General features: G+C 47.2%; 1 protein-coding gene across 1 annotated transcript; it reads left to right on the top strand.

Moving 5' to 3' along the window:
* Positions 1 to 1,283: 1,283 nt before the first annotated feature.
* On the top strand, positions 1,284 to 15,179 carry LOC123045329 (probable phosphoribosylformylglycinamidine synthase, chloroplastic/mitochondrial). Its single transcript, XM_044468327.1, has 4 exons — positions 1,284 to 1,525; positions 2,177 to 2,282; positions 2,618 to 6,825; positions 14,768 to 15,179. Exons 2-3 carry the CDS (start codon positions 2,217 to 2,219, stop codon positions 6,818 to 6,820), a joined length of 4,269 nt encoding a protein of 1,422 aa, XP_044324262.1. The 5' UTR covers positions 1,284 to 1,525; positions 2,177 to 2,216; the 3' UTR covers positions 6,821 to 6,825; positions 14,768 to 15,179.
* Positions 15,180 to 24,681: the final 9,502 nt, after the last annotated feature.

Genomic DNA, 24,681 nt, shown 5'->3' with positions numbered 1-24,681 from the left:
GCTCTAAGTTTTGGGCTATCTCTCGGCAATATGGAAATTGATTGCCTATTGGAATGCTCGTCTTGCACAAAGAATCATGATTGTCAAGAAGACGCCATGCTTGTTTACCCAATAGTGCAAGGTTGAAACAGTGTAAATCCTAAAAACCCGTACCTCCTTGATCTTTTGGAACACACATCTTCCACCAAGCCATCTAATGCGTCCTCTTCTAATATTGTCCTCGCCACCCCACCACAGGCCCAACCCAGTTAGGTCTACGGGGAATTTGTTTTTGTGAACCGCCTAGAAGGTTTTGGTCCATTTTATTTCTTTCTTCTTAATTTTTGGTTTTATCTTTATTTTTTAGGGTTTTTTTCATTTGAAAAATATATTAAAAAATGTTCACAAAATTTCAAATATGTTCACAAATTTCAAAAACTGTTCAAGAATATCAAAACACTATTCCCAAAAAGTTCTCAATATTTCAAAAAAAACTTTGAAACTTTTTGAATAAAATTCGTGTTTCGCTGGATGGGCCAGCTCAGTCACGATGCTGGCGCGATTGTACCTATACCAATATAAAAATACCCAAAGAGGTAGGATCCAATTAAACTGCACTATCAAATTATGCCAATCCAACGACATCGATTGATCCAGTGATGAGCGCTCGACATGTTTAGCGTGTAATTATATCATATAAAGTATCAATGTCTGTGTTAATCATATAATTAACACATACCCGATACCCTATCTAATATAAACATCTACATTAATCATATAATTAATGCATAGTTGATATCTTAACTAATATAAACATTCAATTAACACGTGACAGATATCCTAAAAATAATTTTCTCACCAATACTAACATGTATTGCACGTATACATTTACTAGTCGCTTCAAAAGATACATATCAGTTCAGTCACATGAGCAAAGGCTATCCAAAATAATACCTTGTGACACATGTGGTAAGCAATTCAACTATTTATAAACTGGTGCTCGCATTATCGTGGATTTATTTCAGGATTTCCGGTGATGCGCTTTCAGTGGGAGGAGACGTTCCCGTCGACGACGAGGCGCCGCCGGTGACTTCGTAAATCTTAAGATGATATGCCGACTCAATCTCTCGGAGGTGCTCATAGGAGTAGGATGTGCGTGTGTGCGTTCATAGGGATGAGTGTATGCGCATGTATATGAGCGCTTGTGTATGTACTGATGCTAAAAAAAACTATTTATAAACAAGAAAAATGCTACCCGGAATAATATGCCCAGAAAACGAAAGGGAAGTTATTCCTACAGGATAGGGGGAGAAAGGAAAACGATTCCATCGAATCGAAGAGGGAAAAAGGAAAGGTAAAACGAGCGGAGGATACCCTTCTCGCCGCCGCCCTCGCGGTAGTGCTGTCCTCGTGCTCTGTGCCACTGTGCGGCGCGGCGACCTCGTGAGAGACCCGGCGGCAAGGAAGCGAGGGCGTGCAGCCAAGGACGCGGGTGCGGCGAGTTCGGCGGCCGCCGACTACGTGCTGGTCTGCAGGATACAGCCAGGTTGGCCTCTCAATCTCGATGCCTTGTTCTCAGTTCATTCTAATACAAAGTTTCTTTTCCTGGATGGATATTCCAATCTGGCCAGCTTGCTGTGGGTTTTGCTTGCCATGTGATGGGCCATCAGCTGTAGCCTCCTGTATGAAAAGAAAACTGGTAGTTCAACACTTCAACTGACGGGGGGTGATGCTAGAGTCTGGGGTTCCACTAAGCGCTCGCGCACTGGGTTCGTGAAATAAGACAGCCCAACATAAGATTTCATGCCACGCGCAGCAGTAAATCTTTCTTTCTTGTGATGAACGCTTCCTGTTCGGTGCACAAAATGCCAGTCATCTGATTTGTGCGTTGCGTGGGTGTGTAATTTGTACATACAGATATGCACCGCTCATCTTTTGATGTTGTTATGACTGCAGTGGACAGAATTTGCTGAGCACTTGTTGGAACTGGTTAATAGTATCCGTATGCAAGGATTTTGGTCCTGACGTGTGTATGCGTATACGCGAAGCCTTTTAGCATACATAGTTAAAATATAGTGAGAGGAATTATTGGTCTCGCCACTTGCAGATGATATGAAATATAATGTCTAGTCTCATACCTCCTAGAACAAATTTGAGTTTATGTTCAATAGCTGATTTACTCTTCCATGCTTTACAGGTTTTGGGAGTGTCTATTATTCCTCCGGATTGCCTGAAATATGGCATCTCCTGGTGAAATGACAGGAGCCAGTATGCTGCGCCTTCAATGCTTTCCTAGTAATGTGGTATGCACCCAGTTAAATCACTTTGACAATCGATTTCTATTGGGTGCAGTTTGATCATCCTTCTTTGACCAACAGTTATGACAACCTGAGTTATATTACACAAAAGTGATACTGTTGGGGTTTGTATTATCGTATTCCACCTCATTTTCTAGCGACTGTGATTCTGTAAATTTGAAAAAGTATTGTATGCGAAATCTATGGTCAAAGTTCAAGTTTAGAATGTCAAACTGTGCCTTGAATAAATCAACAGAGGGGCTAGTACCTAGTTTACTTATGCTTCTGTTTTCTTCATTTAAACTTTTCATTCGCTTATATTATATGTATGCTCTGCTTAGGGAAAACAAAGTCCTGGTTTCATCTCTGCAAGAAATCCTTGGTTGAGAAGGTCACGAATGGTTCGACACTGCTTGGACCTACGGCATCTTTGCAGGCTACCTAAACAGAGAGGTACTACTGTTCCAAATAAGCGACCAAGGCATGCTCCTAGTGCTTCAGTATATAGGGGCGTTATTAGCCCATTGCTAGAGGAATCGGTTGATGAGGCGGAGTCAAGATCAAGGATTATTCATTTTTACCGTAAACCACTACTTCAAGACAATGAGACTGAGGAGTTACTCAAGAAAGTTCAGGCAAAAGTTTCTTGTAATATTATTGACATACAGACTGAGCAATGTTTTAATGTGGAATTGGAGAAGGCACTAGCGTCTGATAAGCTTGCAACACTTCAGTGGCTCCTTGCAGAAACTTATGAACCTGATAACTTACAAACAAGGAGCTTTTTTGAGAAGGAAATCAGTAGCAGCCCTTATTCTGTCCTTGTTGAGGTTGGACCACGGATGACATTTTCAACTGCTTTCTCAACCAATGCCGTCTCAATTTGTAGAGCTCTATCATTAATAGAAGTAACTCGCTTGGAGAGATCTCGAAGATATCTTTTGCACCTTCAGCCTGGCAGTGGAGAACTTGATGAAAGCCAACTCAACAGCTTTGTTGCTTTGGTTCATGACAGAATGACAGAATGTGTTTATCCTAGCAAGCTCACATCATTTTGGTCAGATGTAGTTCCAGAACCTATCAGTGTTATACCAGTCATTGAAAGGGGGAGGGAAGCATTGGAGGAAATAAATATGAAAATGGGGCTTGCTTTTGATGAACAAGATATTAAATACTACACCCACCTCTTCAGAGACGACATCAAGCGCAATCCAACTACTGTGGAGCTTTTTGATATAGCGCAATCCAATAGTGAACACAGCAGGCATTGGTTTTTCAACGGAAAGCTTGTGATAGATGGAGAGACCATGGCTAGTACTTTGTTCCAGTTAGTGAAGAGCCCCTTGAAGGCCAACCCTAATAACTCTGTAATTGGTTTCAAGGACAACTCAAGTGCAATAAAAGGACACCCAGTAAATCATCTACGTCCATCACTACCTGGTTCCACTTCGCCGTTATCCCTCATGATGCGCGAGCTTGACATTCTGTTCACAGCAGAAACCCATAATTTTCCATGTGCTGTGGCACCTTACCCAGGAGCTGAAACAGGTGCAGGTGGTCGCATAAGAGACACACATGCAACTGGAAGAGGTTCTTTTGTCGTTGCTTCCACTGCTGGTTATTGTGTTGGAAATCTTCGAATGGAAGAATTTTATGCACCTTGGGAGGATTCATCCTTTTCATACCCATCGAACTTAGCTTCTCCTTTGCAGATCCTTATTGATGCTAGTGATGGTGCTTCTGACTATGGTAACAAGTTTGGTGAGCCTATGATTCAGGGATTTACAAGAAGCTTTGGTACAAGGTTGCCAAATGGGGAGCGTCGAGAGTGGTTAAAGCCAATAATGTTCAGTGGAGCAATAGGTCAGATTGATCATGCACATATAGATAAGGGGGATCCAGAAATTGGCATGCTAGTTGTGAAGATTGGTGGTCCAGCATATAGAATTGGTATGGGTGGTGGTGCTGCCTCAAGTATGGTTAGTGGGCAGAATGACGCAGAGCTTGATTTCAATGCAGTGCAGCGCGGAGATGCTGAGATGTCACAGAAACTGTATCGTGTTGTCAGGGCATGTGTAGAAATGGGAGAGAAGAACCCAATTATCAGCATTCATGACCAGGGTGCTGGTGGAAATTGCAATGTTGTGAAAGAAATAATCTATCCTAAGGGTGCTGAAATTGATATCCGTAAAATTGTCGTTGGTGATCATACATTGTCTGTGTTGGAGATCTGGGGTGCTGAATACCAGGAACAAGATGCATTGTTGGTGAAGCCTGAGAGCAGAAGCCTGTTGGAGTCACTTTGTGAGAGAGAAAGAGTTTCAATGGCTGTCCTTGGGGAAATTGATGGCAGTGGAAAAATTGTTTTGATCGATAGTGCTGCCGTGGAGTATGCCAAGTTGAATGACCTTCCCTCTCCCGTCCCCGTTGTTGATCTTCAGCTTGAAAAGGTTTTAGGAGATATGCCTCAGAAGATGTTTGAATTTAAGAGAATTTGTCGTTTGGGTGAGCCCTTAGATATTGCACCTGAGGTCACGCTAATGGATATTCTTAAGCGAGTATTGAAGCTGCCTTCTGTATGTTCAAAGCGTTTCTTGACCACAAAGGTTGACAGGTGTGTGACAGGTCTTGTTGCACAACAGCAGACAGTTGGTCCTCTCCAACTTCCACTTGCCGATGTCGCCGTGATTGCACAGACATACACAGATCTGACAGGTGGTGCTTGCGCCATTGGAGAACAACCAATGAAGGGTTTACTTAATCCTAAGGCCATGGCAAGGCTTGCTGTTGGGGAGGCCTTGACCAATCTGGTTTGGGCTAAAGTTACATCACTTGCTGATGTCAAAGCAAGTGGTAACTGGATGTATGCTGCAAAGCTTGACGGAGAAGGAGCAGATATGTATGATGCCGCTGTTGCGTTGGCTGACTGCATGATTGAACTTGGTATTGCAATTGATGGTGGAAAAGACAGCCTTTCTATGGCAGCTCAATGTGATGGTGAGGTAGTCAAGGCTCCTGGCAATCTTGTTATCAGTGCTTATGTGACCTGTCCTGATATAACTTTGACTGTCACTCCAGATTTAAAGCTGGGAAAGGATGGTGTCTTGTTACATATTGACCTGGCTAAAGGAAAACGGCGGCTTGGTTGTTCTGCTCTCACACAGGCGTTTGACCAAATTGGAAATGACTGCCCAGACATAGAAGATGTTCCTTACTTGAAGAAAGTATTTGAGGCTGTTCAGGAATTGCTTGGTGAACGTCTTATTTCGGCCGGTCATGACATTAGTGATGGTGGGCTTATTGTTACTATTCTTGAGATGGCATTTGCTGGCAACTGTGGTGTTAACCTCAACATTGACTCAAAAGACAGTGGCCTTCTACAAGCACTTTTTGCCGAGGAGCTTGGTCTTGTCATTGAAGTTCACTCAAATAACCTTGCTGCTGTAAAGGAAAAGCTTCAAGCAGCAGGCGTCTCTGTTAACGTAATAGGAGAAGTAAACACAACACCAGAGATAGAGCTGGTTGTTGATGATGAGATGTGCCTGAATGAAAGCGTTTCAGACCTCAGGGATTTGTGGGAAGAAACGAGCTTCCAGCTTGAGGAGCTACAACGGCTGAAGTCTTGTGTCAAGCTAGAGAAAGAAGGCTTAAAAAGCCGAACATCTCCTTTGTGGCATCTGTCTTTCACCCCCAACTTCACAGACAGGGAGCAATTGACTGCGTCATCTAAACCGAAAGTTGCCATCATTCGCGAAGAAGGGAGCAACAGTGATAGGGAAATGGCTGCTGCATTCCATGCTGCTGGATTTGAACCATGGGACATTTCGATGTCAGACCTCTTGAATCAGAAGGCCTCTCTAGTGGAATTCCGTGGGATTGCATTTGTTGGCGGTTTTAGCTATGCTGACGTTCTAGATTCGGCAAAAGGCTGGGCAGCTTCTATCAGGTTCAACCAGCCTCTCATACAACAGTTCCAGGAGTTCTACAACAGGCCAGACACATTCAGCCTTGGAGTGTGTAACGGCTGTCAGCTCATGTCCCTTCTCGGTTGGGTGCCAGGACCAGATATTGGAGGTTCTCTTGGTGCAGGCGGAGACATGGCCCAGCCAAGGTTCATTCACAATGAATCTGGCCGTTTTGAGTGCCGCTTTACCAGTGTGGCCATAGGGGAATCTCCTGCTATAATGTTCAGAGGCATGGAAGGCTCTACCTTGGGCATTTGGGCTGCTCATGGTGAAGGGAGAGCCTTATTCCCAGATAAAAATGTTTTATCTGGTGTTGTTAACTCTAATCTGGCTCCTCTGAGATATTGTGATGACGCTAACAATACCACCGAAGTCTATCCTTTTAACCCTAATGGTTCTCCTCTTGGTATCGCGGGCCTTTGTTCCCCTAATGGAAGGCACCTTGCTATGATGCCACACCCGGAGCGTTCCTTCATGATGTGGCAATACCCATGGTACCCCAAGGAATGGCAGGTTGAGAAGGGTGGTCCGAGTCCTTGGTTGCGCATGTTCCAGAATGCACGAGAATGGTGTTCATAGAGCAGGTAAACCTAACTCCTGAAACATTTTCTCCTTGTTTTGGTCTCTATGTAAGTAGATCCCCTGTTTAAAAAAAAGGCTCCTCTGTTGCTAGCTGTAAGCTGCTACATGATGTTGCAGAATTCATATTTGGAATCATAAATTAAGGTTGTCAAATAATTTATATTTAAGTAACATGTTATTTATTCATTTTCGATTTACATCTTATTTTGCTTGTGTCAGAAGTTCTAGTGCTGTATATTCTAATACTAGCATGTGTATGCCAACAAAAGTATAAGCATGGCTTAGTTGTTTAGGGCTAGCAGATCCCTCATCGTATCCCCTATCCTCTAACAACTACTTTTTAGGGGATTAAACTTCTCTTCATCTAGCAGATCCCCCAAAACTTAACCCCCCCAAAATTTTCTTTTGCTCTTTTTTTTTCAAATGTTTGCATACAAACTTCATTTGGACATATATTTTCATAACATATATAATTCGTAACTTGATCTAGGATACATATCAAATATTACTAAGAACATAGTAGTTTCTCTAGCTAATGGCCTTCACTAAGAACATCATCAGTGTGCAATGGCTCCCACAAGAACTGTTGCTGCTGATCCAGGGAGTATGAACCAAATCATTGCAGCAGCGAGTGCAAGGCAAAGCTTCTTAAGTTCCTTTCTCTGGGCTTGCATCTCGTTGATTTGATCTTGCTTCTCGTTGATTTGGATTTGCTTCTCGCATGCGTCTATCAGCGGATCATCTAGCTTCTCTCTGAGTGATCGATAGTAGTAGTAGTAGTCTAGCATCTGGTTATGTAAAGCTTTATGACCCATATCCATGTGCTGCAAGAGAATACTCTCTGCGTGTGTGTAATGTTCTGAGCAAAATAGGCTAGAGGGTGGCTTTTTGTGGAATCAAAAGCTATAGTTTTGTGGGATTAACCGTTTGAGGGGTCTGCTAGCTGGGGTTAATCCCCCAAACCAGACATTTTCTCCCTAAATCTGACTTTTTGGGGATCTGCTAGAGTTGCCCTTAATGCAGTAGATGGGTCTGATATCTTATGCAGTCTTACCATGCTAAAGTAAAGCCTTATTTGTTGAACTGTGTTACCAAATAATGGATTGCTATCTTGTGTAGCACTTCTTTAGGTTAGTTGATATTGCTGTTATTGTTTAGCCATATGTGCCGTTCCTTTGTCGTATTGCCAGTTACCACATTCTTGTGGATAGAGATTCTCCATCAGAGAAGCGTACAATACATTACAGTGACCCTTGTCAACATTTTTGAGGTCTTGTATTCAGTGCTCCTCTAAAACCCGTCGGAATCTGACGATCCGGGATCGTCACTCAGCAAGCACCCGGCCTGGGTGATGGTGCTGTGACATTCATGCATTTGATATTACGAACTAAGGACATTGCACTTGTCCCTATATCTCTGATTAGTTTTGTGGCCCGTTGCTAATGCGTACACTGTGATTATCACATTAACAGCAATTAGTTAAAAATCTATGTCTGTTTGCTATCAATTTGATAGCTAGATTGTTCATGTGTGATTTGCAGAAGCATACACTTCGTTATGTCGGTACTTTGCGTGTCAATTTCTATGACTGCTTCCCCAGCCTCCACCATCTTACCAAATTACTTTTGCTCGACTAGGGTCAAACTTCTAACTTAACATTCAAATGAAGCTGTATACTTATGTCACGGGCTGGGGCTGGATTGTACCGCAGGTTGTAGTCGTGTGAGGTTGGAGGACGAGGGCGCCGCTCTCGTCGACCTATGGTCGGGGAAGGAGGTGAGGAGGGGCGCCGAGGCGCAGGAACACGGGAAGAGAGATAGGTTATTTTTCTGCTTGCCTTTCTTGATCCCAAGGGCTGGTTATATATAGCCAAATTACAAGACCAGATTACAGACTCCTAATACAATTGGGTGTTGGCAGGGAAGACCTCCTACGGGACTAAACCTTTCCAACTAATACCCAGACTCCTAATCTAAAAAAACTATAATTAAACTAGGATATATATTTAGGCAGGAGCAGGGCTGGCCCGCCCAGGTCCCTTGCGCCTATAGGACTGGCCCCACATGACATCTCCCCCTCCATTCTGAAACAGCTCGTCCTCGAGCTGGAAGCTTGGATAACGTTCGCAGAAGGTTGTGACATCCTCCCATGAAGCAGTAGACGCCGGCTGGCCCTCCCAGTGAATGAGCACCTGCTGAACACCACGAGCAATACGAGCACGCAATGCTTGGACAGGGGTTGGATGTACTCGTCCCTGAAACAGAGGTGGAAGCATCGGCGGAACTTCCGGCGGCGGACCATGGTACTTCTTCAGGACCCCGACATGGAAGATATTGTGAATGCGGGCGCGTGGGGGCAGCTCCAAACGGTAAGCAACCGTATCGATTTTAGCGAGGACTTTGAAAGGCCCATAATATTTGGGAGCCAATTTCCGTTTTGCGCCTACTCCAAGGAATGCCGCCGGCCGGTGCTGAAGACGGAGCCAAACCCACTCTCCAACATCAAAAGAAAGGGCCCGATGCTTATCATCATAGTAATGCTTGTACTGTTGTGCTGCCTGAAGGAGATGCTCATGGATGTCGAGTAAGAATTGATCGCGGTCGACGATCTGCCGTTCCACGGCCTGATTGCGAATCTCGCCCGGCGTATAGTCCCGGAGTGAGGGGGGATCCCGTCCATAAACCACCCTGAAAGGAGTGTCCTTCAATGTTGAGTGGTACGAAGTGTTGTAGCAATACTCCGCCCAAGGCAACCATTGGAGCCACTGCCGTGGGCGATCCCCAGTTGTGCAACGAAGGTACATGGTGATGACGCGATTGACGGCCTCAGATTGTCGAACTCATGTGCAAGCGCGTCCCCGCGGCGGCAAACAAAGCCTTCCAAAAGCCCGAAGTGAAAACCACATCCCTATCTGAAACGATGGATGTTGGAAACCCATGAAGTCGGACAATGTTGGAGAAGAAGGCCTTAGCAACAGACTCCGCAGTGTACGGATGCGCCGAGGGGATGAAATGCGCATACTTGGAAAAACGGTCCACGACGGTCAGGATCACACTTTTGCCGCCCACCTTCGGAAGTGCCTCAGTGAAATCCATGGAGATGTCTTCCCAGACACGGGATAGCACTGTCAAGGGCTGCAATAGGCCGGCTGGATGCAGCTGCTTCGTCTTGTTGCGTTGACAAACCTGACAAGCACGAATGTACTGCTGAAGTGCTGCCCTTGCTTGCGGCAGATGAAAATCCCGGCGAAGACGATAAAGTGACTTCTAGAAACCTTCATGGCCCGCATCATGGGCTGCGGCCAGTACTTCCCCGAGCAGCGGCGACGCGGGTGGCACATAAGCCCGTTGCTGGAAGGTAACAATGCCATCAACGAGAGCCCAAGGCTGGCCTAATTCACCAGATTCGAGTTGTTCCTGGAAAGTGACGAGTGCCGGGTCCGTGTGTGCAGCCTGACGGAGAGCTTCAAACAGATCAAAGGAAGTCCCGGATATGACGAGTGCATGGCCGGCAGGAGCATCACGGCGCGAAAGAGCGTCGGCGACGATGTTTTGTCGACCTGGTTTATATTCCACCGTGAAGTCGAATCCCAACAGCTTGCCCACCCAATGATATTGTGGAATGGTAGCGAGGCGTTGGTCCAGCAAAAACTCCAGGCTGTAGTGGTCAGTTTTGACGATGAACGCGCGTCCCCAAAGATAGGGCCGCCAGTGGCGCACAGCTTGCACTAGACCAATGAGTTCCCGCTCATAAGCGGCAAGAGAGGCATGGCGCGGAGCGATGGTTTTGCTGAAATAGGCAATGGGCCCGCCACCTTGATGTAGGAATGCCCTGAAACCAGATCCAGATGCATCACACTCCACAATGAATGAAACTGCAAAATCCGGCAGCTGAAGCACCGAGGCGGTGGTAAGAGCTGTCTTGAGAGCTTCAAAGGCGGTAGTCGTCGCAAGCGTCCAAAGAAATCCGTCCTTGAGGAGCGCCGTGAGGGGGGCTGCAATGGTGCCAAAATCCCGGATGAACTTGCGGTAGTATCCTGCCAGTCCTAAGAAACCACGCACAGTGCGGACGGTGCGCGGAACCGGCCAGTCTACCACGGCTCGAACCTTGTCGCTGTCCATGGCAACTCCTGCAGCGGAGATGACGTGTCCCAGATAAGCCATGGATTCTTCCCCAAAGGAACACTTGGAGCGCTTGAGAAACAGCTGATGTGTGCACATAGCCTCCAAGACGAGCTTGACATGACGTAGGTGATCCGACCAGGATGAGCTGTAGATCAAGATATCATCGAAGAAGACAAGCACAAACCGACGGAGATAGGGACGGAGGACGTCGTTCATTAGTGCATGGAACGTCGCTGGAGCATTGGTCAAAGCGAAGGCCATCACCACAAACTCGAAGAGGCCCTCATGTGTGCGGAATGCTCTCTTGTGGACATCCTCAGGGGCCATCCGAACCTGGTGGTAACCCGACCCGAGATCCAGTTTGGTGAAAAAGCGGGCGCCCTTTAGTTCATCCAGAAGTTCATCGACGACGGGAATTGAAAACTTGTCCTTGATGGTGACAAGGTTGAGACCACGGTAGTCGATACAGAAATGCCAAGTCCCGTCGGCCTTTCGGACGAGTAGAATGGGGGATGAAAATGCGGAAGAGCTAGGACGGATCAGACCACGAGCCAGCATCTCTGAACATTGGCGCTCAAGTTCATCTTTTTGAATCGTTGGGTAGCGGTAGGGTCGGACAGCAACCGGCGGTGTCCCGGGAATAAGATGAATATGATGGTCATGTGCGCGCTGCATCGGCAGGCCCGGAGGGTCGGCGAAAACATCGGCAAAAGTGGCCAGAAGGCTGTCCAGAAGGTCCTTGCCTTCACACGCATATAGGTGGGCAGGCCGTCCGAGGGAGCCGAGGCCCGACCACTCCACACGGTGATCCGAGTGCCAAAACGACATCCACTGCGTAGTGAAGTCCTAGAGAATTGGCCCAAGCGTTTTGAGGAAACGTGTACCGAGGACGATGTCGAACCCGCCCAAAGGAATGGCATGCAGATCAACAACGAAACGCTTCTTATCAATGGTGATCGCGGCCTGCTGAAGGAGGCCCCGACAGGTCGCCTTATCGCCATTAGCGACCGTGACTCCCAAGCGACGATTGGAGGAGAAGGCAGCCCGACGATCGTGGCCAGCTCTTCGTGGATGAAGTTATGAGTGCTGCCCGAATCCAGCAAGGCGATCAAGTCACGGTCTCCGATGCGAAGAGCGACCTGCATTGTGTCGCTGGTGGGAATTCCGGTGACAACCAAGAGCGAGATTTGTGCCTCCTGGAAATCCTCAAACTGCTCCTCTTCGGCATCGGCGGACTAAATGTAGAACAGCCGTTTGTAGCGATGGCCCCGCGTGAACTTCTCGTCACAATTGAAACAGAGACCCTTAGCGCGCCGTTCATCCATCTCGGCCGGCGTGAGTCTTTTGAAGACGAGCGCGGGCGTGGGGTTGGAGGTGTCTGGTAAGGCCGGAGTAGGTGCGGCCATGGGGCGGAGTGGCCGGCTGGGCCGGCCAGGGGTGGCCGCGGTGCCGGTGCCGGTATTGAGGTGTTCAAAAGAGATGGCTAAGTCCATAGCCGCGTCCAAAGTTGCCGGTTTCAGCATCTCGACCTGAGTTTTCATGGGCTTGCCCAAGTTGTTGGTGAAGATATCTCGCTCATCGTCATCGGCAATGGGGCGCACCCGAGAGAGATTCTCTAGAAATCGCTTGGAGTATTCCGTCACGGTGCCGGAGCGGCGGGTGGAGATCAGCTCGCCAAAGGGGTCGGCGCGGATAGGCGGTCAGAAGTGGTTGGCGATCAGTTTTTGAAACTCGGTCCAGGACGGCCGCTGGCCCAGCTTTGTCTCGAGGTGGCCATACCATAATGCGGCGACATTGGTGAGGTGGTAGGAGGCGAGCCACGTCTTATCTGACTCCGGCTTTCGCTGCCCGAGGAAGAAGAGATTGCAGTGTGTCAGCCATGGCTGCGGATCGCTGGCCCGGTCAAAGAGGGGAAAATCAATCTTGTAGAGGCGCGGAGCCCGTTCCGCCGGATCGGCCGGGGCCCCGGTGTGGGACGACACGTCTAGAGCCCACGTGAGCCCGAGACCACCCAATTGAGGCGTGCCCTTACCTTCCTGCCGAAGGAGGGCCAGGTTGTGCGCGCGCTGCTGCTGCGACGTGTCCACCAGTTGGCCCTGGAGGTTTTTGGCGTCTCGGCGATGGACTGGAGGGTGGCGCGGTCCTCAGTGCGCTCTGTCCGAGTGGTGTGGTTTTCCTTAGAGAGGCTGTTCAACGTGGCGACCACGGGTTCATGATCCTCGTGCTGTTTGGTCGCGAGTTCTTCTAGGGTTTTCGGCAGAGGCGCCGGCGGCGGTGGTGGAGAAATGGCCGCTGGGATCGACGAGGAAGCTGATACCAAGTTGTCACGGGCTTGGGCTGGATTGGACCACAGGTTGTAGTCGTGTGAGGTTGGGGGATGAGGGCGCCGCTCTCGTCGACCTATGGTCGGGGAAGGAGGTGAGGAGGGGCGCCGAGGCGCAGGAACACGGGAAGAGAGATAGGTTATTTTTCTGCTTGCCTTTCTTGATCCCAAGGGCTGGCTATATATAGCCTAATTACAAGACCAGATTACAGACTCCTAATATAATTGGGTGTTGGCAGGGAAAACCTCCTACGGGACTAAACCTTTCCAACCAATACCCAGACTCCTAATCTAAAAAAACTATAATTAAACTAGGATATATATTTAGGCAGGAGCAGGGCTGGCCCGCCCAGGTCCCTTGCGCCTATAGGACTGGCCCCACATGACAACTTTAACATTGTCACGCTGCCAGTTGCATTGAGCATAAGTCGAAACAAGCTATTTATGCTGCCAGCCTGGTGAATCATGACGCACCTTCAGGCTATTTATGTCACCTGGTATGTTTTCACCAGGCCTAGCCTGTGATGTTGCATCGCAGCCTATGTAGATTACTTTATCTTTCTTCACATATCCATCCTTGTTGGGGGAATCTGTTGGATATTTGATGTGCATATTTTTGCTTCTTTTAGTATTTTTCTGTTCTCCTATGTTAAACCTCTATTTGTTTGGAGTGTTTTCTCTTTGTTTTCTAGTATTTTTTGCAACTAGTACATGTACCAATTGTTCCAGATAGTAGACACTGAATGCTACTTATACTCTAAATAGTTTTCATGCTCACATTGAATCACATGACTATAATCAATAAAGCTAGTATAAGGTGTTTAGATATTAGATGCATGCTATATTACATCGATGATGAACTTTCAAGCTAAACTAGTTTGACTCCTGAGGAGAAAGAAGCTTTAGATATTTCAGCATGGTCTAGAATCTAGATGATGCATATCCTGGCAAACAAAGCTAGTTATTATCATCTTACGGAAATTGTTATCTGGTAACATTGCAGTCATGTCTCGGTCTAATGAGGTGGTCGACATCGATCTGTCATTGGAAGTGCTGTTTAGCACATTCATTATGTATAGATCTGGATGTTTCAGGTCCATTAAAGTCCATGTTTGATCTTTTTTCAACTTTCGAACTGAGAAAACACTTATTTGTTTATTCCTGCGACTGCATAATAATTTGCGGCCCTGCTGGTATTGCTAGTTGTGGCTAATTAATGTACTTCCAAAACTGACTCTGTTACTGACCACTCAATAGTGGATGTGCTTCTATCCATTGCTGCTTGCTCAACTGGGACCATATTAAAAAGCTCTTTGTTGGTGATGTATTATGCACATGATTGAAATAGGGTCTACAGAATAAATTCCCCCCATGATGTGCTGTGTTGTGTTGCTCGAAAGATGGGAGTCATGTTGTTGGTTTTTTCTTTTTCCCTTCTAGATACAAAAGTAAAAATCAATAAATGTGTTACTAATATGGTATTTTTTCTGCAAGAAGAAAAATGGTGGTCGCTGGTGCTACACCGTATCCTGCCCGCAGGGACCTGGATGGACATTTTCTCTTTGGGAGTTGAGCGTGGATAAGCCAATAATCTCTGTTCAGTTGCTAGAGATTCTCCCAGCATGATTTCTTGCAATACTAGGGCTATCATCATGATTTGCAATAATCATGGGGTTATTTTTGAACGTGCTATAATAAGTGGTTGTCAGCGGTTATGCTCCAACCATGGTTGAACACTTAATATCTATATTTTGTATACCCGATTTCCGCCCCTTTTGGTGTTCTGCTTAGCTAAAGCTTGTGTTGTGCAATCCTCTATTCTGTAGATAGTACCAAAAGAAGCTCTCTAAAGGGTTATTCTGAATTCTGAAATTCCGGGAGATTTATATCTAAGTTATTATCTAGCGTACGTATTTTGATTTCTTTGAGATAAATTAGAATCTTGCCTAGTTTTATTGGTTGACATTCAGTTCTCCTATGTGTACCTGTTTCCTGACGCTGATCTGCCGCTGCTCTGGCGAATTGTTATGATCCAAATTCGCAGGTGCAACCATGAAGAATGGCTCCTGGCTGAGGAGACACTGATGGGAATGCTATGCCCCCTAGTGATTTGTTGGTGACGCTTCAACTATTGCGGTCCTTGGAATCGGAGGAAACAGGGCATAAAAGAGGGTTGATTGAAGTCAGTACAGAATGATTATGCCGCCCAGCATATCGCCTGTCAGAACTTTTCTGCTCCTCTTGTTTTCACCAGCAGCCATTTTGGGTGTTTTATTTTTACATGATACTGATCTCAGTCAAGGATCACCCTACCATTATAGCAAATCATGCTTTCGGCGTAATTTCTGCAGACATTTCTCTCAGCAAGTCAATTAGTCATCTTTTCTGGACTCGGGACTTACGAAGTACTGTACCTACCTAAGTCCCAAAACCTTTTTGAAACAAGTAATTTTAGTGTATTTTCACCTTCTAACAGGTTCAGGTCATTAATCATGTATCCAACAACCTCGCCCCTAGCAAGACGACTAAGCTGGAACTAGGTCATCGGATACGCCATTCAGTTGTGTGGAACATGGCTTTGCTTGCGTAGTGCCTTGTGTTATCAGTCTCTCCGTGTGGTCTACAGGTAGGATACTACAGTTCTAGCTTGAGGAAATATGGTTCGTGCCACTTTACTACTTTATCTTATGCAAATACGCAAAGATTGCGTATCTTTTCATCGATAAGTCCACTTGGCCAAACAAAACGCCATGTATTTCGTCGAGATCTGCCGGAGGCGAATCTAAATTTAAGATTAGTCAACCCCTAGCCAGAAAGTTGATGTTTGAGTTGATTGGAAAGGAGATAGAGAGGATCATCACATCATTAGACAATCACTAAGCATGGCTGGTGACGCACTCCAGCATTAATGAAGAGGACAGGGCATGCTACAAGACTAAAGGCGATGCGATGCCCTTTACAGCCAAGGCCCCGTCATCTGTCTCGCTCGGCGCTCGGCGGTCAGTTGCTGAATCTCGCATGGCCCCTCCCATCCCTAGCATTAGTGGCTTCTCGATGTGCAGACATGAACGTAATGCCGCATGTGTTCCCTTCTTTTCGTGGACGGAAGGAGCAGCAGCCAGCAAGCCAGCCGGCCATTTGTTCCCGGTGAGGCTTTGTTTGGTTGCAAAGGGAGGACCACCCAGGGTAACAAACCCCTGTGGGGGATTTTCACGGACACAGGGGATTCCCTTCTCCTGTGGGGGTGATCTCCCCGTTTCCATTTGGGTCTTTGGTGGCTCGCTGTGAGCTGTTGTGGAGGAGACTATCAACAGGAAGGGCCGGAAAATAGCCTGCGGACGAGTGCACAAGCGGTAGGCGAAGTCGCGCGAAGAGAACGCGGACGGCGTCCGGGGCAGTTCTCCCGATGTGTAGAGACGTGGGTGGGAAACTCGGGGCTATCGGGTGGATTGGGACGGGAATTTATCCTCCACGGTGCCACCAAATGCCACGGCAGGAAAATCGGGACTAACTTTCCACGTGGGGCTCTTAACCAGGGAAATAGCAGGGATCCCGGGAGGATCCCGTGAAACCAAATGACGCCTGAGTATGCATTATTCGCCCAGGGCCATGCCATGTGTCCCTAATTGATACGCCTCTATCCATCCATCAATCAACACTGTTTCTATCTTCTTCTTTTCACTCCTTTGTGCACCATTCTGTTGATCTATCTGGATTCCTTGGTTAGGTTGGTTGCTGATCAAGTGATCAGCATGGATCAGAGATGAATGAATAAACCTTTGCCTTTTTCTCTTGGGTGGTCCTTGCCTGTGCACATGATTGGAGCTGGGTCCACCCCCATAAGTCATATGGCATGCTGCGTTTCAGTCGTCTCCCGCTCCCGCTCCTCTTGAGTGAAACGGAGGGAGAGATGTGTGCATGTGTTGCTGATATAAATGCTGTCATCTGTTTTTGATGTGCCATTCAAAGGAATTGAGCTGGATGGGGAGGATGAGTCTGCATGCAAGCCGGCGCTGCGATGGTGGTGGATCATCTCAGCATCATTTCCATCCAATTGGGCCAGCTCAGGATTTTCCTTGATGTTCAGACCCACATTATGCATCTGCAATTTCTTCATCTCCTTTCTTCTTTCGGTAGCATGTTCTCGATCCACTGCCTTCTAAATATTGTTGAGTAATCTGTAAGAAGTTAACAAGGTAAAAGTAAAACAGCGGAGTGTAGACCCTGTCGTTCTTCACTGAGGTGAATAGTTGGGGAGGATATTCTTCATCTGATTTGGTGTGATCGAGCGCTTCTAGCACAAGACCAAACATCCTCTTATTCTTAATGAATAGACACACGATGTAACCTATGCCAACATAATAACACAGGCGCGCAAAGGGGAGGCGGCGGCACAGGTGGAGCAAGAACCGTGTTGGGCTGGCTACTTCCCTTGAGTTGCACAAGGGCAGTGCACAGGCGTGTGGTCATGTACTGTGTGCTACAGGAGGCTGCAGAGGCGTTCGTTGAGCTGTGAAGGCTTGCACGTGAAGAGATATGTTTGAAAAAAAAAGCAATATGTATGGTTTGGTATTGACCGTGGCATTGACAACAACACAATAAAGAAAAGACTTTTGAAGTTATGGGAGCAAAGTTTTGTTGCGTCCATGGAGACTATCAGGAAAGTAAATTTCTTTTGGAAGTGTTGCTAATTGGACACAAGGTTTCTACCATAATGATGGCAGATTGACGATGTGCGTATAAGGCTTGGAGGAGTCTGGAGCGCGTCGTGGCGGGACCATGCAAACATGGGACGTCAAGCAATGCACGGAGATGTGCGGGGCGGAGACGACGTAGGGTGGAGCATGGTTGCAGTCGAACAAGTTCGGTTGGGTCGGACTAGGCAGTCTGACGGATCGACGCAAGTCGGTTGGTACAGAAGACAGTGGTGAAATCGGCGACGACGACATAGGTGCGTGATGCTGATAGTGACCGACTTCTGGGGCGTGGAAACACGTGGCACATGCCCGAGGGCTTGTGCGCACTAGTAGAAAAACACCTATTAGTCCCGATTCTTAAGGGCCTTTAGTCCCGGTTCATGAACCGGGACTAATGAGTCGTTACTAATACCTCCACCCATTAGTTCCGGTTCAAACACGAACCGGGACAGATGTGCCTCCACGTGGCCGGTCCACCAAGCCCAGTTAGGAGGGCCTTTGGTCCCGGTTGGTGGCACCAACCGGGACCAAAAGGCATCCATGCCTCAGCATTCTAGTGGCTGGGGTTTTTGTTTTTTTGAAAGGGGGGGGTTGGGGGTTTTGGGGGGTTAATTTAGGTGTTTCATATATTGTGTTAGCTAGCTAATTAATAGAGAGAAGTGTCCTCTCTTATGTCCGTGCTTGGTCGACGCTACGTACTATATACATAAGTGATCGAGAGAACCATTGAGTACAGAAGTTCGTCATGCATACCGAGAGAAGTGATCGATCGACCTCTCCTTCTCGGAGAGATTGGTCGAACAACAAGTTTTCGTATCATGTATCCGACGCTACTGGCTACATACATGGTCAATATGTATGATCTCTTAATTACAATCCCCTAGCAATTGAAATCAACTTCCACATGGTATTCTCCGGCTTTATTGATGACGTGGTCAAGAAAGAATCCCGCCAATTCCTCTTGAATTGCTTTCATGCGATCTGGTTCTAGAAGTTCATTCCGCATCTGCCACGTCTAATTTGAAGAAGGGGGTTAATTAATACATATATATGAATGAAACTCAACAGAAATGATGGTGTAATAAAATGAAATTGTGAATATTATTGCTTACGCACTTCATATTGTCTTTGAGAGTAGCCCGCTTGTTTTTCAAAGTCGCGTTGTGGATGAACTCGCACACGTAGTATCCACAGAAATCATTCCCTTGTTCTTGCCACAAGCACTTTACGAGAAATAGAGGTCAATCAAACTGATAATGAAGCATTATAAATGGCATTGATGAAAGTATATATAGCTATAGAATCAACGGGAGATGCGCGCAACTAGCTAGCCAGTAGTACTTACTTTCGGTATGTATATCGCAGCTCCTTCGGCAGTCCCGGAGCTTCTGCGGTGAACTGTTTCCAAACCCTGCAAGACAAAGAAAAATAATTATTATTACTTGAGATATCAGGAAATGAACAAAAAGTTGTCGATATGGTGCGATAATGATCGATTGAACTTACTTGTTGAGCATTTCAGTCATGTCCGCATAGGTTTCAGGATCTTTCCGTCTCGAGTCTAAGACGGTTACTAGTCCCCGCTCAAGCTTAATCTCCAGAAGAACATAGTGGTACCTGCGCACGCATGCATAACTCATCAATTACATTACTATAACCTCGCTCGAGTAATAAGGGAAACCAAATATGCACACGACAGTAACACTCACTTGCCGTTGTAAGGAAAGAGTATGGTATCTTTGTTTTGATTTTTGATCAACGATCGTAGCAAGTTGTCCTTGGCCTCGTTTTCGTGCTTTTTAACTAGAAATTCATCTATGATATTTGTGTTAATGAACCCAATATCATAAAATTCTTGTTTTTTGCACTCGACGATCTTCAATCTGCATAATATATTGAGAATAATTAATTATAAATACATGCAATGAAAGAGCCGAGCTATATATAAAGACTTAATGACAGAAATAGTACTTACAGGCAGTAGCAAAAGACCGTTAATTTATCGAGGGCCTTTTGATCGAAGACCGCGAAGAACTCCTCAAATGGAACACACAACAGATCAGTTCCAACGAGGTCGTGCTCCTCTTTAATGTTCAGATACAAACTATTCGTCCCCCCAGACTCTCTGCAGGTTTTCATGTACCAAGTATGGAATCTTCGCATCATCGTTGTAAGAGATTTTTCATCTTTGACGAGAGGCTTCCCGTACTCATATCTGTGTTCGTCCACCTCCATGAAATCAGGAAGTGCATCGTCAGGCAGGTAATCTTGTAGATTGCCATAACCGGCCACCATCCCTGGAGCATTAGCGACGATATCGCCGCTAGACACATTGAGCGGGGGGCACGATTGGTTTGCTTGTTCGCCGAGCTGGTCAATTTTTTTCGCAGCTGCTCGTTCTCTTGACCTTTGATGTCTGACAGTACTTCCCGACCGCTCCGCTTGGAGATATGTCTGTTCAGTAATGCGCTCATAGTTGGTTCTCGGCGGAGACTTTGCCGGTTTCCTCAGGGCATCGAGAGTGCGCTTTGCTTTCACCGGATCTACCTTCTCCTCCGGAGGTGGATGTCTCTTTGCTTTCACCCCTTCAAAGAACTCCTTCACGTGGGTCCGCACGATCGTATCGTTTTCCTCCTCGGTCCTCTCGTATGGTAACTTCTCTAGAGGCTTGAGAGGTGGACCGTATCTGTATTGCCTCCCGCCTCTGGTTGTGTTGCTAGACGCCGGAGCAGACGAAGCGGCTGCGGTGTCTGTCTTCTTTCGTGCTTGCTTACGAGGCGGAGGAGAAGGACTACGACGCGCTGGAGCAGCCGGGGCGGCGGCGGGTCTCTTTCGCCCTTGCTGGCGAGGCGGAGAAGGAGGAGGCTGCTGGCTTCTCGGGAGCGTCGGCGCAGGCGGAGAAGGAGGCGGAGTGCCGCCACACGCCGGAGAAGGAGGCGGAGTGCCGCCACGCGTGCCCTGATCGTCACTCGTCGGAGGAGGAGGCGGTGGAGGAGGCGGTGGAGGAGGCGGAGTGCCCTGACTCGCCGGAGGAGGAGGAGGAGGCGGAGGCGTCCAGTTCGGAAGGTTGATGAGCTCCTTCCGTCATAGGCATGGAGTCTTCAGAGCAGAACCCAGCTTAGTCTCCCCTTCATCGGTAGGGTGGTCAAGCAGGAGGTCCTCAAATCCTTCCGTTATTTCATCCACCATCACCTTAGCATATCCTTCTGGAATTGCCCGGCAGTGATAAGTTGCTCCGGGTCCAGTAGGATAAACAAAGCCAACAGCCGCCTTGACCTTCAAATTCATCCATCACGCCATAATGTGGCAATTTTGAGACTCCGTGATAGCATCCACGGGATAGCTGGCAGGAGCCGTCAAGACAAGCTCCGGCTGAAGCAGCTCGGTGAAAGCCACGCTGCTTCTCCGCTGAGATGGCGGGGTAGCTTCGGGGGAAGCTTCGACAGGTCGTTTGCTGCGATCTGCTGCTTCTTGTTCCTCTTCTCATTCCTCTTCTCGTTCCTCTAGCCCTATTACCCATTCGTGCAGTGCCTGCAGTTGGCCCTGCTCTAGTTTCTTCCTCCTCTCGTGGGTTTTGTAACCCCCTGCGTCCGGAAAACCAACCTTCCACGGAATGGAGCCTGGCATGCCTCGTGTCCGTCCAGGGTGCTCAGGATTCCCGAGGGCCATTGTGAGCTCGTCCTTCTCCCTGTCTGGAACGAACGTCCCTCGCTGCGCTGCATCGATATAGTGCCGAAGGTGCTTGACTGGTATTTTCAGTTGCTCGTCCGTCCAATGGCACTTCCCTGATACAGGGTCCAAGGTTCCGCCATCCCCGAAGAACCAAGTCCGGCAGCGGTCTGGCCAGTACATTGTCTCTGGTTCGATCCCTTTTTCAAGCAGATCATTCTCAGCCTTGGACCACTTAGGCCGGGCTTTGAGGTAGCCACCTGAACCCGTGCGATGGTGAAGCTTCTTCTTCGCAGCATTTAGCTTGTTTGTCGCCGACATCTTCTTACTCTTTTCCGATGTCTTGTGGGCCACAAATGCGGGCCAGTGATCTTTGATCTTCTCATATTTGCCGATGAATTCTGGTGTCTTTTCTTTGTCGACAAACTTGTTCAGCTCTTTCCTCCACCTCCTGAATAGGGTTGCCATCTTCTTAAGAGCACAAGACTTAATTAATTGCTCTTTAACTGGCTTCTCCGGATCCTCCTCTGGCGGTAGGGTGAAATTTGCCTTCAGCTGAGTCCAAAGATCTTCTTTCTGCATATCATTGACATAAGACACCTCAGGGTCTTCCTCCTTAGGCTTATACCATTGCTGGATGCTGATCGGGATCTTGTCCCTAACAAGAACCCCGCACTGAGCAGAAAATGCGCGCTTTGTCCGGATGGGTTCAATCGGTTCGCCGTCGGGTGCGATTTCTATGATCTCAAACTTTTCATCCGAGCTCAACTTTTTCTTCGGGCCTCGTCTCCTTACCGAAGTTGTGCTCGATCTGGAGGGCTAGAAATTAAAAGGAAGAAAGACGAGAGTAATTAATATGTGTACATATACCAAAATAATGGATGCATCAATTAACTAGTCAGCGCGGGCTTAATTAACTAAAATATATATACCTGGCCGGACTCGGTTCGGTCACCGGAGCAGTCAGCACGGTCTCCTTCTTATACCTCCATTGTGTCATCGGAGCCATCATGAACATAGCCCTCTTCTTGTACCGGCATTAATGGGCCGAAGCCATCATGAACATAGCCCTCTTCTTCACCCAGTCCTTCCTGACCATTGGTGTCGAGGAGAAATGACGCAACTTCATCACTTCCTTGTGCGATTATGTCCCCCAACATCACTTATGTTTCTTCGTCTCGGGAATGCTCCATAGTTTCTGCAAATATTTACAACATGTCAATTATTATTCAAACATGGTACAGATGGATATATATATATATATATATATATATATATATATATATATATATATATATATTAGTGGCAAACGTAGAACTAGCTAGCTAATCACAATAAGGAATCATGTTAGTGGCCTCGACGCTGCTTTTCTAGGGTTTGGGGTCGCCTCGACACAACACTTCAAGGGTTTGGGGTGGCCTCGACGGCAACGCTCTTTTAACTTGGTAAATTTGGGTGGCCTCGAGAGTTTTGGTCGAGCGAGAGGGCCGAGGGGGGTGCTGCCTTGTAGGTTATCACAGTCGAGAGGGGGTATATATATCGACCGCCCCTCATGTCGAAGTTATCTCGAGGGGGTTATATCGACAACGACGCGACATACATATACATGGGAAAATAATGTTATCGGGGAGGGGGTATCGGTACCCCCCCTCGTGTTGAAGTTTCTTCTTTCTCCTCTATTCGGAAAATAATGTTATCGGGGAGGGGGTATCGGGCAGGGGCGGCGGTGTGGTGGCCGCGCAGGCACGCAGGACGGGAGGGGCATGGGAGCAGGCTGTGCTCACAGGGGGCGGCGGCGAGGGCGAAGGCGAGCAGCCTGACGGCGAAGAAGAAGAAAAGAGGAAGAAGGAAGAAGGAAGAAGGAAGAAGAAGAAGAAAAAAAAAGAAGAAAAAAAGAGGAGAAGAAGAAAGGAATAGAGGAGAAGAAGAAAAAATAGAAATCTATTTTTTCTTCTTCTCCTTTATTCCTTTCTTCTTCTCCTCTTCTTTTTCTTCTTTTTTCTTCTTCTTATTTATTTCTTCTCTTCTTTTCCTCTCCTCTTCTTCTTTCTTTCCACTTTCTTATTTTCTTCTTTCTTATCCATCTTTTTCTAAAATTGTAACTTTTGCATATATAAAACTTTTCTAAAATTGTAACTTTCTATATATGAACAAAAAACTTTCTATGAACAAAATAACATTTTTAACATATATATTTAGCAAATTCTAGCCACATACACATATACATATACACATACACATATACATATACATCACATACACATATACATTATAGCCACATACACATATACATCACATATGAACAAAAAAATAAACTAATAAAAATAAAAAAAACATGTAGCAACATATGAACAAAAACATATGGCCACATACATACACATATTATATATATATATATATATATATATATATGAAAAAAATAAACTAATAAAAAAACAGATGCAGGAGCGAGGCGCCGACGGGGCGGGGCAAGGGTGCAGGAGCAGGCAAGGCAGGGGCGCGAGGCAGGTGCTCACAGGGGGGTGGCGGGGCATGGCGGCCGGCGTCGGGGCGCGGGGAGCGACGCCGGCGTCGGGGCAGATGGCGTCGAGGGCGGCGGCGACGGTGAGGAGGACTATCCTGACTACGGCGTCGGAGGCGGCGACGACGATGAGGTGGAGCAGCCTGACGGCGTCGGAGGCGGCGGCGACGACGAGGTGGAGCAGCCTGACGGCTCGGCGACGACGGCGACGAGGCAGAGCAGCGGGCGTCGGGCGGAGAAGAAAGGGATGGATTTTGGAGAATCTGCTAAGTGCTAGTTATATATGAAGAGAATTGGTCCCGGTTCGTAAAACCAACTGGGACTAATGTCCCCTTTAGTCTCGGTTGGTGCCACCAACTGGGACCAATGGGCCTCTTTTCAGCAGCCCAAAGGGCGGGAAGCGGCGATCTTTGGTCCCGATTGGTGGCACCAACCGGGACTAATGCCCCCCCTTTAGTTCCGGTTGGTGCCACCAACCGGGACCAAAGGACCCTGTGCTGCCCGTGTCGGGGCCAAAGTTTAGT

The sequence above is a fragment of the Triticum aestivum genome, chromosome 2B (genome assembly GCF_018294505.1).
Source record: "Triticum aestivum cultivar Chinese Spring chromosome 2B, IWGSC CS RefSeq v2.1, whole genome shotgun sequence".
Classification (NCBI taxonomy): Eukaryota; Viridiplantae; Streptophyta; class Magnoliopsida; order Poales; family Poaceae; genus Triticum; species Triticum aestivum.
This window is presented reverse-complemented; position numbering and strand designations above follow the sequence as displayed.

What these genes read in the sequence shown, in the direction of transcription:
- LOC123045329 (XM_044468327.1), top strand. Translation starts at nt 2,217, where the DNA reads ATGGCATCTCCTGGTGAAATGACAGGAGCCAGTATGCTGCGCCTTCAA. An exon ending in AATGCTTTCCTAGTAATGTG is followed by an intron (nt 2,283 to 2,617) that starts GTATGCACCCAG and finishes TGCTCTGCTTAG; the next exon opens with GGAAAACAAAGTCCTGGTTT.